The sequence below is a fragment of the Biomphalaria glabrata genome, chromosome 1 (assembly GCF_947242115.1).
Source record: "Biomphalaria glabrata chromosome 1, xgBioGlab47.1, whole genome shotgun sequence".
Taxonomy (NCBI): Eukaryota; Metazoa; Mollusca; class Gastropoda; family Planorbidae; genus Biomphalaria; species Biomphalaria glabrata.
Genome location: NC_074711.1, coordinates 70930227 through 70944000, shown reverse-complemented (window position 1 = coordinate 70944000; position 13774 = coordinate 70930227). Strand labels below are relative to the sequence as shown.

General features: G+C 40.5%; 1 protein-coding gene across 1 annotated transcript in view; it reads right to left on the bottom strand.

Annotated features, from left to right (window-relative positions):
• LOC129923075 (ubiquitin carboxyl-terminal hydrolase 8-like) overlaps nucleotides 1-2181 on the bottom strand; it is a 31533-nt gene extending 29352 nt beyond the window's left edge. Inside the window, exon 1 of the mRNA XM_056012060.1 lies at nucleotides 2029-2181. Within this exon, the coding sequence (XP_055868035.1) occupies nucleotides 2029-2039 (11 nt within the window). The 5' untranslated portion in view covers nucleotides 2040-2181. The remainder of the gene's footprint in view (nucleotides 1-2028) is intronic.
• Between the last annotated feature and the right edge of the window lie 11593 nt (nucleotides 2182-13774).

Sequence of the window (13774 nt, the reverse complement as noted above, 5' to 3'; positions counted from 1 at the left end):
AAATAAAGTGGTCCGACTCTATTACAGCTATAGTATTTTATGGATCTAGGCCATGTCTACAATGTTGACATGAGAAAAGATAGAAAGGATTTAGACCTAGATCTAATTTTAAGAAATACACTTTGCGCAGATAGTTTTTTACTTTGACACATGAAAAGACAAAAGAAGATCCATTGATTTCATTATATAAAAAAATTAACCTTCAATTTTGTGTTTCAAAAGCATTTTTTACATTAATTAGTTCCTTATATCTGTGATTACAGATTTCCTGACGAACATTCTTTCATTAGACAATTCAGTAATGAATCGCGTACTAAATATTATTTCGTTTAATTGTTTACTTTATAATCCCATCCCTAGATCTAAAACTCTAATTCAACTCTAAGATGATAAAACTTCTTTTCGCACAGATAGTTTTATACTTTAACACATAAACATATTAATTAAAGTCCATTCATTTCATATTTTGATCAAATAAACATTCAAATTTGGTTTTCTAAAGCTACATTCGTTTACGAAAGCTGCGAAGCCGAGTTAACGGCCTAGATCTATATTCATTCATGAATCGCGTACTAAAAATTATTTCGTTTTATTGTTACTTTATAATCCCATCCCTAGATCTAAAACTCTAATTCAACACTAAGATGATAAAACTTCTCTTCGCACAGATAGTCTTATACTTTAACACATAAACATATTAATTAAAGTCCATTCATTTCATATTTTGATCAAATAAACATTCAAATTTGGTTTTCTAAAGCTACATTCGTCTACGAAAGCTGCGAAGCCGAGTTGAGATAGGCCTAGATCTATATTCATTCATGACTCGCGTACTAAAAATTATTTCGTTTAATTGTTCACTTTATAATCCCATTTATTTAACAAAGCTATCGCTCTTTTCGTTTTTAATAGATAAGAATGTATCGACTTCGGGTAAACCATTTTCGCAAAACTAATTTTATTTTCGTAGCGAAAGAGAAATAACGTGAAAGGACCATTAGCTACGTTTAACATACATCTAAATCCAATCCACTAGATTATTCAAAAGCAAATGTTTTAATTAAAAAAAAAATTGGATTTAAGCCTATTAGCTATTTTTACATTGACACATTCGCTTTACTTATTACATTATTATTTCGTTTAATTGTTTACAAAACTCTCACAGTGACTATATCGACAGTAATGCGCAAATAAAGACCCGCGGGTCGCGGGTAACATATATCTAGTATATATATATACATAGAAGTGTGTTGTGTGTACGGTCGTATTTGTAGATAAAGTTTATATCCATAGGTCACTACATCTGGTTGAAAGTCTACATGCTTATGTGTGCAATCACTTTCTATTGAAGTAGAGCCTAATGATTCTAAAATTGTATTGGGCGAAGAAATATTCGAAACAATATCAAATCTTTTTATAGATTTTAAGAAGAATTGGATGTTATTTGGGATTCTAGTTAGGTAAAAAAAAAACACTAAAAACTTGAAGGCCGAAATTTTTATGCAGATTTTTCAGTTAGTCATACATACATCATTGATTATTTTTTTTATGGTTGATTTTCCATTACTATAGATAAAAATGCACATTATCATGAAATTAAAATCAAAGTGAATAAAAAAAATTGGTGTAGATCTGAACAAAAGTTTGTAAAGATTTAAGATTGTAGGCTTATTGACTCACTATATTGTTATTTTATTTAGACTGACTCATTCACAAAATTAACTTAGGCCTATATCACCCATTATATACAAAGTTAATAAATGACACTCTCAAAAATGTATTGACTCTTTCAGTAAATCGTTTATCACATTTAAAATATACATTGTAAAAATAATAATAATAATTATCAAATGTGATGGAAAAAAAAAAGAAAAACAAATAATCCAAACTGGCAGCCCCAATTAGCAATCAATGTCGTAATACACGAAATACAGGCTTGGCTCATTAGTCTATATTTTGGCTAAGAAAATCAGTTACAAAGCTTTAAAGTCATAGATCTAAGTAACAAATTGATTTGTGCACACTTACCTCTGTAACATCGTATAGTAGAGTCACTATTGCGGAGCAGGCATGTTTGCGGAACAGCTCGTCGAAATTAGTTAAAATCTACTATATTTTGAAATTTTCTGCTAAATTACTGTAACGGTACTGCGCATGGTCCATTTCTCTACATTTCCAATATAAGGGTTTTCCCATAGACATATTTATTTATGTCTATGGGTTTTCCTTTCACAGCAGAAAATTAATTTTGATTCCAGGTTAAAGTTGACAGGTGTGGAATCGTCCATTATTTTTCACGTACCAGGAGAACCGCATAGGCCATGGCTTAAGGTTTTTTTAAAAATGATAATGACACATCATCTGCATGATACACATATTTTTCGGTTTATAAATGGATGAGGAAAAATTTAATTTCATAGCTATCTACCAGGAATTCAATTTAAAAAAAAATAGTAGGTGTTTATCCTGTTTTTACCTTTTTAAAGATAGTCACAATTGTGGAACACTATAGATGTTATTTATTTGACCTGCGCATTTACTATCATTTAGCTTAATATTTACATATTGATTTAGATATCGGAATTTAAATATGAGTTTGTATTAGTATACATAAATTTAAAAACATTTAGAGAATAATATTACATTTAATATATAATTTATGATTACCATACGTCCAGCCAAAAGAAGACAAATCATAATACCATATATATATAATATTAATATAACCAAAAAGAATAAAAGATAGTGGGAAAAAAAACCTTGTAAGGAAAATCAGGGTAGCGTGACGTCAAAAACAATTAAAGAAGAGGTAGAGAATCTAAAAGTGACAATGTGTTGTCTTAGGCTTTAATAAAATAAAATTAATGTAAAGGATAAGGAGTTCAAGTATTAGAGTAATAAAATATATGCTTTATATAGGCTTTTTTACCGTGTTCCGCAATTGTGACTTCTTTAAAAATCCTGTTCCGTAATTGTGACTACCCATATCTCAGTCAAATTGAATGTAAAATTTAAATATCTGTTGAAAAACTAAACAAAGCGTCTATTTTTATCGGAAAATGGATGGGCAATGCCTAGATGCTTTTAGTTTTTCCATAGGTCTAACCATTACGGAGCCAAAAATTGAAAATTAAAAGTGGCTGCAAACTGTTCCGCAATAGTGACTCTACTATATATGACAATTAAGTTTCCATTTATGATTTGCTGTAAAAGTGGTGATAAAAATCTTCGAGAATGGTTTCTTTATATTACTTTCAACTACTTTTATAGTGTTATAAACCTGGTGGAGGCACAGATGGGGGTAGTGGTGTGTGTGTAGCCAGCCGACGCAAATCGCCCCAGGCCAGCGCTAGACGAGCGTTCAGCCGTGACGAGTTACGACGATCGTCCGAGACGAGTATCAACATGATGGTTCGGGAAGAATCGACGTCGTGAACAGAGCTCACTTGCGTCCCGAGAATTGTAGTCATCTGACCACCTAGAAACGTCGAGCGGCGTTCTGTCCGGTTCTAGAAGGCCAGTAGGGACCCTATATAAAGAGCGGAGGTGTCGCAGTCAAGACGGTTCAGAAAGTGGGTTCACGACAGGAGTTCAGAACACGGTCGACTACAGCACAGTTCAACGGTGTGGTTCTGTACGGAGCATTACGACGGTTCAGTGCGGAGTACTGTCAAGTACAGTTGAGACGACCGGCGTCTTGATCTTGGTCTGTGATCGAGTCCGACACATCGAGCCCAAGTGTGTGAAGTCAGTCCCGAACTGTTGAACCCAGTGCAAGCCCGGAACGAGACGGAGAGGCCAGTGCAAGACTTGATACGGCGGAACGGTGTTATCGGAGAGATATTTGTTATCGCAGAGCTATTTGTACTGTTCTACGTGCTGCCAATTGTACAGTATTGGCTGTTATTTATGGACATTAAACCTTTACGTTATTTTGGAGCCCTGACTTGTCAAGTTCTTTAAGTTGGTGTCGTTTGGTGCAATCTGCAGCGAGCCTGGATAGTGAGATTCGTAACACTGGTGTCAGAAGTGGGATCGGATCGAATCGGATTGGGACGGATCTACTATGGCTCGTCTGAAACTGCTGTACGAACTCGAAGTGAATGAACTGAAGCGAGAGCTACGTGATCGAGGGCTGAAGACAAGTGGAAATAAGGAAACATTACAAGCACGCCTTCGGGAGGACCTGGTGGAGAATGAAGCAGATCCGGACACGTATCTTTTTAAAGTCGAACCAGATATAGAGGAGCTCTTGAGCTCTATGCTAGGAAACACCAATTCCAAGATAGATGCCATGGACACCAAGGTTGATGCCAAGATAGATGTCCTGGCCTCAGGAATCAAAACCGAGTTATTGGCTATGAACCAACGCTTACATGCTGTGGAGGGGAGAATCACCACCATTGACGAACAGATGAATCAGAGGGTCGACGCAGTGGAGAAGGCAATCGAAGAAATGAAAACGCAAGTTCACTGTAAGAACACTAATGCACCGGAAACAAGTATGACGTCATTTGTGCATGAAAGCTCCGGAAAAATGAAGCCCCCCGTATTTGATGGTTCCGTGTCCTGGTCAGTGTACAAGAAGCAATTTGACGCAGCGGCTAAAGTTAACAAATGGAACAGCGAGGAGGAGAAAGCAACTGCCCTTGTGTTGTCTCTAAGAGGAAAGGCCTCCGAATTGCTTCAGTCCTTACCGGACCAGCAAGACTTCGCCGCTCTGGTACATGTTATGGAACTCCGATACGGGGATGAACATCTGCAAGAAGTTTATCGAGTGCAACTGAAGACCAGACAACAGCGCCCCGATGAAACACTACAGGAGCTAGAGACAGACATCGAACGCCTCGCACATCTCGCCTACCCAACCGCCGCACAAGATTTTCTGGAAGTTATTATTACAGACGCTTTCATTGACGCGCTTCGAGACCCCGAGTTAAAGAAAGCCACCAGAGTTAGTGGTAAACGTAAGGCCAGTGAAGCCCTCGTATACGCTCTCTCATATGAAGCCGCCAAAGACGCATCAGGGAGCACTCATCAAGGCCGAAGGTTAGAAGTCAAAGAGGAAGAATTCGCACAACTTGTGAGAAGGGTGACAGAGGCACTAGATGAACGACGAACAAACCAGATACCAGAAAATCAACCTAGGGTTCCTGTACGATGCTGGAATTGTGGTGAACTCGGTCATATACAAAGAAGCTGTACTAGAAGATTTCCACAAACCGGAACCCATCACAGACCAGAAAGGTATGCACGACCAAGTTCCCGGGGCTACCAGGGAAAACTAGCACGCGCCGGCTTCAAGGGGCGGAACCCGGCGACACAGAGAATGAGAGCCCCTGCAACCATCATCCCGGTCGCCGTGCTAGGGCAAAGTAAGAGTCTAAAGGTCATCGGGAAAATTGGATGTCAAAATTATCACTTCCTCCTAGTTACTGGTGCCTCACGATCAGTCATCCGGACGGATAAAGTGGGCAATAGCAAGAAAACGCCAGTTAGAGCCCACTCATTGAAAACAGCCAGCGGAGAACTATTGCCCATAAAAGGCCTGATCGACATAACAGTCGAGATCGGGAATCAGTCATTCAAACACGAATTCCTGATTGCTGACGTCACAGATGACTGCATAATAGGGCTCGACTTCATGATGAAATATGGCTTTTCCTTGAATATCGGCGGAGGCACTTTACAATGTGGGGACCTCGAAGTACCCTTGCTTGGCGACGAGAATGAAGAAGATGGCCGAGTCAGAAGGGTTAAGTTGGTAGAAAATACAACATTGCCTGCTAAGTCGGAAGTGATCATTTGGGGAAAAATCGAGGATGACTATCTCACGACAAGAACGGCCCTGGTGGAAAGCTTAGACACCAACTACAACGGGATAGCAGTAGGAAAGACGCTAGTCACGATTGGGAAAGACCAAAAGGTACCCGTAAGAATTATGAACCTCGGCACAGTAGAGAAACATTTACGGGAAGGTAGCATCATCGCTGGTTGCCATGCTTTAGAGATGATAAGAAACTGTAGCAGTGAAAATCCCGACGGAACACTCAAGCCCAGCGAACCACAGGTTACTAAACTTCTGGCAGAAGTCAAAACGATATTGTCAAAAGAACAGTACACCAAAGCAGAACGATTCCTCAGAGAGTTCTCCGACATATTGCCATCTGATGAAATGGACTTTGGGCGAACAAACCTGATCCAGCATCGAATAGACACAGGAAACACTAGGCCCATCCGACAACAGCCACGTCGCCTGCCGCTAGCAAAACACCAAGAAGCTATGGACATGATAGAACGAATGAGGCAGCAGGGGGTTGTTGAACCATCCAACAGTCCATGGTGTTCACCCATCGTCTTGGTAAAGAAGAAAGATGGATCCACTCGATTTTGTGTCGACTATAGATTATTAAATGACGCCACACACAAGAACAGCTATCCGCTTCCTAGGATTGACGACACATTGGACACACTGGCTGGGTCACAGATCTTTTCCACCCTTGACCTGAAGAGCGGTTACTGGCAAGTGGGACTACACCCCGAGGACAGAGATAAGACAGCCTTCTCTGCTGGTAATGGTCTCTGGCAATTTACCGTGATGCCTTTTGGCCTCTGCAACGCCCCAGCCACCTTTGAAAGACTAATGGAGCATGTGCTAAGAGGACTTAACTGGACGACGTGTCTTGTTTACTTAGATGACATTATCGTCATAGGCAGAACCTTCGAGGAACATATTGCAAACCTGAAGGAAGTGTTCGAACGAATTAGAAACGCTGGAATGAAATTGAATCCAAAGAAGTGCTCCTTGTTCAGAAGAAGCGTCAAGTACCTTGGGCACATCGTGTCAAAGGAGGGAGTCAGCACAGACCCGGATAAAGTTGAAGCCGTAAATGGATGGCCGATCCCCGCTAATATCCAGGAGTTAAGAAGCTTTCTTGGACTCTGCACGTATTACAGACGTTTTGTGCCTAATTTCTCTAGCCTCTGTAGTGCCCTTCATCAATTGACAGAACCGAAGCGGCCGTTTATTTGGACAACGGAATGTCATGAGGCCTTTGAGAGACTTAAAAAGGCTCTTGTTTCATCACCCATTCTGGCCTACCCGACACCAGGCGAGACGTTCATACTTGACACCGATGCGAGCAACACCGGAATAGGCGCTGTCTTATCCCAAAAGGTAGATGGAACTGAGAGGGTTATAGCTTACTTTAGTCGGAGCTTGTCCAAAGCCGAGAGAAACTACTGTGTTACAAGACGTGAGCTACTGGCAGTTGTGGATGCCATACAACATTTCCACAAATACTTATATGGGCAAAAATTTATCCTTAGGACAGATCACGCTGCTCTACAATGGCTGTTGTCATTTAAAAGTCCGGAAGGACAAGTCGCCAGGTGGATTGAACGTTTGCAAACCTATGACTTCGAGACACAGCACCGAAAAGGACAAACTCACCAGAATGCTGACGCGCTGTCTCGACGACCTTGCAGAATGGAATGTAAACACTGCAGCAAGGTTGAAGAAAAGGAAGTTATCATTGACTGTCGACATCTTGGGGTACAAGCTTCCGGGTCATGGTCCGACGAAAGAATCCGAGAAGACCAGTTAAAAGATGAAGACCTGGCTCCCATTCTGCTTATGAAGGAAGACGGACAAAGACCAGAATGGCATCACCTTTCTGATAAAGGAGCTGCTACCAAGGCATATTGGGCGCAATGGGACTCACTGACAATCGACAATGGAGTTCTCAAGAGGGTCTGGGAAACGGCAGATGGGACATGCAATCGCTTACAGCTGTTGTTGCCTAAAGTGAGAGTTGCTGAGGTGCTGCAAGAAATCCATAATAATTCCAGTGGGTCACATTTAGGTGTCAACAAGACCTTTGAAAAAGTACGCCAGCGGTTTTACTGGTTCGGCTACCGGGATGATGTAGAAGAATGGTGCCGAAGATGCGACGCATGTTCAGCAGCAAAGGGCCCGCACAGGAGAACGAGGGGACGTATGCAGCAATACAACGTCGGTAATCCCTTCGAAAGAATAGCGATCGATGTAGCCGGACCTTTCCCTGAGTCCCAGAGAGGAAACAAGTACGTTCTAGTGGCGATCGACTATTTTACTAAGTGGCCTGAAGCGTACGCGATACCAAACCAAGAGGCCACCACCATAGCGGAAACACTTGTGGAGAATTGGATTAGCCGATTCGGTGCTCCCAGGGAGTTACACTCCGACCAAGGCCGAAACTTCGAATCCAAGATCTTTCAAGAGACGTGCCAGGTACTGGGCATAGAAAAGACACGCACAACCCCTCTACACCCTCAGTCAGACGGAATGGTGGAACGATTTAACCGAACACTGGAACAGCATCTGTCGAAAGTCGTCGATGAACGTCAAGAGGACTGGGACACCTATATCCCAATGTTCCTTATAGCATATAGAAATTCGATTCACAGCACCACCGGTTACACTCCAGCAAAGATGTTGTTCGGCCGAGAGCTGCAACTACCGTGTGACTTGCTATTCGGGATTCCGGGAGATGTGCCAGCCTCTTCAACAGACTATGTCGCACATCTCCGAAAACGGATGGAGAAAACTCACGCTCTAGCCCGCAGAAACATCAAGATCAACAGTGACCAGATGAAGACAAGGTACGACAAACGGGCAAATGCCGCTGGGTTTCAGGAGAACGATCTGGTGTGGCTTTACAATCCACAAAGACGAAAAGGCAAGTCCTCAAAGCTTCAAACAGACTGGGAAGGACCCTACCGCGTGATAAAAAGAATCAACGATGTCGTGTATCGAATACAGAAGAGCCCAAGGTCCAAACTGAAGGTCGTCCACATCGACAGACTCAACAAGTACTATGGTGAAGCTGGATCTGCCCGGGACGGACAGATCTAAGGAGGGGGCAGTGTTATAAACCTGGTGGAGGCACAGATGGGGGTAGTGGTGTGTGTGTAGCCAGCCGACGCAAATCGCCCCAGGCCAGCGCTAGACGAGCGTTCAGCCGTGACGAGCTACGACGATCGTCCGAGACGAGTATCAACATGATGGTTCGGGAAGAATCGACGTCGTGAACAGAGCTCACTAGCGTCCCGAGAATTGTAGTCATCTGACCACCTAGAAACGTCGAGCGGCGTTCTGTCCGGTTCTAGAAGGCCAGTAGGGACCCTATATAAAGAGCGGAGGTGTCGCAGTCAAGACGGTTCAGAAAGTGGGTTCACGACAGGAGTTCAGAACACGGTCGACTACAGCACAGTTCAACGGTGTGGTTCTGTACGGAGCATTACGACGGTTCAGTGCGGAGTACTGTCAAGTACAGTTGAGACGACCGGCGTCTTGATCTTGGTCTGTGATCGAGTCCGACACATCGAGCCCAAGTGTGTGAAGTCAGTCCCGAACTGTTGAACCCAGTGCAAGCCCGGAACGAGACGGAGAGGCCAGTGCAAGACTTGATACGGCGGAACGGTGTTATCGGAGAGATATTTGTTATCGCAGAGCTATTTGTACTGTTCTACGTGCTGCCAATTGTACAGTATTGGCTGTTATTTATGGACATTAAACCTTTACGTTATTTTGGAGCCCTGACTTGTCAAGTTCTTTAAGTTGGTGTCGTTTGGTGCAATCTGCAGCGAGCCTGGATAGGGAGATTCGTAACAATAGTAAAAATTCTACCGGAAGTCAATTTACCATACAACCAAGGACGCCTTGGTGAATGGAACTTATACTTAGTTACCTTAGTGTTGGCAGTCCATGTAGCTAATATATAGTCTATGACTAAACTAAACTAACTAAAAGAAAGAAACAAACTTTGCATGAAAATAAATACTGTTAATTGAAGAAGTTGGTAGGGTACTATAAACGGCGATGCAGCAGCGGCAGGAAGGATGCAGCGGTCCCAGGCTGAAGGCCTCGGAAGGGCATGATCCGAGGAGAAGTCTGCAGCTACCCCCATGCCTGCAGAGAGATGTCAGCCCAGCAGATGAAATTGCATGTCCAGAGTCAGCATCAGAAGATGACAAGTACTGGCCATCTGTTTGGTGATAGTGGTCAACTTTCACAAATCAGATCAACAGATGACAATGCCCCTTTGTTGTAATTAGCTGTGTGGGGATTAATGGCAGTGAGTCCCAACAAGCGTGTCGACTTTACCAGTTAGTAGGAGGGAGGCCTTACTGTCCATATCATCTGGTTGGTGAATTTGAACTGTATTTGTGTTGATGTGAAACACTACACCGCCACCTCTGTGTTATATTAACAACTGGGCCAGTTTGTCCATTTAGGTCAACTGACAGCCCAGTTGCAACGTTCAGTTTTTTTGGCCATTGCCACACCTTGAAAGGTCCTTTCCTGTAACATAATGCTATCAAGTCTATCTGACCCACCACTCCCTGGTGCCATGTGTCCTGGGTCAGCCACTGGTCGCCTCAACTGGGCACCGGTAGAAGTCCGTCAAGAGACAGCGTAGAGAGTGGACCTGTAATTTGTTTTTTTCTCTTTTATTAATTATGTTTTGTTCTTTATATGTGTATGATTTAGCTACACTGTTTCTTTGTGTGGCTATGTCTTTTCATGCTTAATTACGTATGCATATTATTTTTAGTTTGTTCTTATCACGTCTTATGCTTATGTTTTTGTATAAGGATTTTTTAAAGTATGTTCCAAGTATGCTTTACTAGTTGTGTTGCCTGTATTGCAACCTAGTAGAGATTAGTAAGATGTTAAGGTATTTGAGTATTTTTAAGTCTTTATTGGGCTCTCAAAAGCCAATATTGTGCTTGATTGTTGTAGTGGTATGCTGATGTACCTTTTACTAGTCATGTTAATTTTCGATGTTGCCGTCAAGGTACTCGATAATATTGTTTTAACTTGGAGGCTATGACTAAGTTGAAGGTAATGGTATATTGCAGTATTCTGTTGTTGCCTTTGGAAGGCATGTAATGGTTTTTGTAGTTGCCTTTGGAAGGCAGGTAATATTTTTTATAGGTAGTTCTTGCTTTTGGAAGGTATGGTGTAATAAGTAGTTTGACTTTTTGAAGTACCTAAGGTACTCATTAATGTCGTGTTAAGCTGATTTGTCTGACAGTGATACTTTTATTTTGTTTTTTTTTTTGTCTTACTACCACTGCTAGATGCCCTGTTTGTATAGGTTATAACACATTAACCTCAGGTTAGTGTTATGACACTTTGGTGTTACTATTTTTTGTGTGTTGCCACTGTCATTTTTTTGTGTTTTGCCATTTGGCTGAACATGTCAGCTATGTGGTGTTTTATTTTTTTAATGTTCTGGTCTGTGTGAACCTAGTAAAGCCTTTATTGGCTGACCATAAGTCTGTGTGACTATGGACCTGTTTGAAGCCTTGGTGGCTTTGAGTAAGTCTGTGTGACTATGGACTTGTTTGAAGCAGTGGTGGCTTTGTGTAAGTCTGTGTGACTTTGTTTTAGCCTGTGTGGCTAAGGGACTGAGTTAAGCCTCATAGAGTTCCTGTTGGTCTGTGTTACTAAGCTAGGCTAGGGCGTCATTTGCTCTAACCATATAGTTTTCGCTATATTATTTTTTTATCGTTCCATTTTTTAAGGTGTCATGAATTATGTTTTGCATTACCTGTATTTTTATTGAATGTATTTTCAGTTTCATTTTATAACTGATTGTTTTCTGTTGTAAGCTTTGCCACTTGTGAAGCCATTTATTAATGTTAATGTATTTTTAGTACTGAGAGCTATGGTTATAGTTCTCCGTTCTCTTGTATGAATTCATTTTTATTTTATTCCTGCAGTATCTATGTTTTATGTTTTGCATTTTGTGTATTTTTTTGTGTATTTTTTTTTTTGCGGGGACGCAAAAGTTTTGGGCGGGGTGAATGTGAGCTGGCGCTCATAGATCTAATTTTTGACCTAATTTTATCTAATTTGTAATTTATATAGGCCAGGGCTATGATGTTTGCAATTTAGTGTCTTTTTATGTTTATATAGTTCAGTGCTGAGTATATTGTAATTTCCGCTATTTATAACTTTCTGCTAGTTTTAGTCTTTTTCTGTTATTTGTGTTTTACTCGTAGAGGAAAAGTAGTTTTTAAAATAGTTAACTAGCCTTAGAGTCTTAGAGCTGTGGATGTTCTTTCCTATTTTTTGTCCCTGGTTAGTTCTGCTTATTTTTGTCTTTGGCATTAGCGTTGGATTGGTTGTTATTTTTTTAATATCAGTTTATTTGCAGGTCTGTAAACGGTATAGAGCCCCCATATGAGTTTAGAATAGAAATAACTTTATATCTTCCTTTTTGTATTTTTGTAGGATTTAATTTTAAGATTCTCTTTTTAATGTTGTTTAATTTATTATTTGGTATATAATGTTGTGTAGTCCGTGTCTTTAGTAATTTGCTAGATTTTATTGTTGTGTACAGCTAGGTACAAATTAGGGAACTCGGTAGTCCAGTTAAGTTTTAGAGAATTAGCGTGACGTCATGCTCTCCGATATGTTCGCGCTGACCAGTTATAGCTAGCTCCGCAACCACGTTAAGCTCTCTTTTGTCTTGACCAGTGGTCAGTGGTGCCTGTATAAAGTTATTTTTGTGTAGTGTAATTTCAGCTGGGACAGCCTGTAAGTTGGAAAATGTTTTTATTATTACTTTTTTAGTTAGGTTTATATTAATTGTTCCTACTACATCTATTGCTATAATCCAGATGTAGACTGATTAAGTGTAGTGGCATCACTGGATAGTTAATTAGCCATGATTACCTCTGATGGAACCGGAAGTTCCGTAGACTTGGGTAGCGTCACCCCCTTGCGCCATCCTTAATGCTTTTGCTTTCCTATACTATGTGTAAATATTTTATTATTTTATGTCTTCTAAAAGTATTTTTATTAATATTATAATATTGTTAGGATAACGGTTCTAACAAGTTGGCATGTGTCTGATTTTAATTTTTAATGTAAATGATGGCTGGGTCCTACTCAACGCGCCATGATGGCGGCTTTGTTAAGCCAAATCTAGATTTATGTTTATTATTGTCTGACCCAACATGTGTTGTGGCGTAAGCTTTTAAGTAGGTATCATAATAATAATAATGTATGGCTTTTTATTAGCTAAATGAAGGTAATAGTATTTACCTCATGCATTTAGGTATGTGTATGTGCTAGACTAGGTCTAGTTCATTATTATTTTGTTATATTATGTCTTATGTATTTGTAATTGCTGGCTATAATTCCTGCCATTATTTCTGCTGCCTAACTGTCTGCCGCAGTTATTACTGTTGCCCACTGCATAACTGTCTGCCGCCGTTATTGTTGCTGCAGTAGCTCGGCCAAATAGCTTCTTTATTGTTGTAAATGTTATTGGGTTTAGTGTTGGGGTAATTTAGGTTATTTGATGGTTGGTTTGGTTAGTAAGTTAGTGCTTGTAGTTGTAGATTTAGCAACATAGATCCAGTCTGAGTTTTGGTTAGTGGAGTTATTGAGTATAGCTAAGTAGGGTTGATTAGTTGTTTAGTTTTTGTTTTTTAAGTTTATTTAATTGTTTTGGTCTAGTTGTCTCCGTATATTTTCGTATGCACATATATTTTTATTGCTTTGTAAGTTGGTTGTAAATAAAGTGTATATAAGTTCTTTTTATAATTTTAGTTGGCTGTTTTAATTTAGTTAGCTAGTTTAGTCTAGTACCAGTTAAATTGTGCTGTCTGGTTGCTTAGGCGACTTTAACCCCTTGGTCGCTGACCGAGGTGCACAGATTGAGCCCACCCAGTAGAGCTACCACCTGCCTACTGTAAAAAAAATAAAAAAATA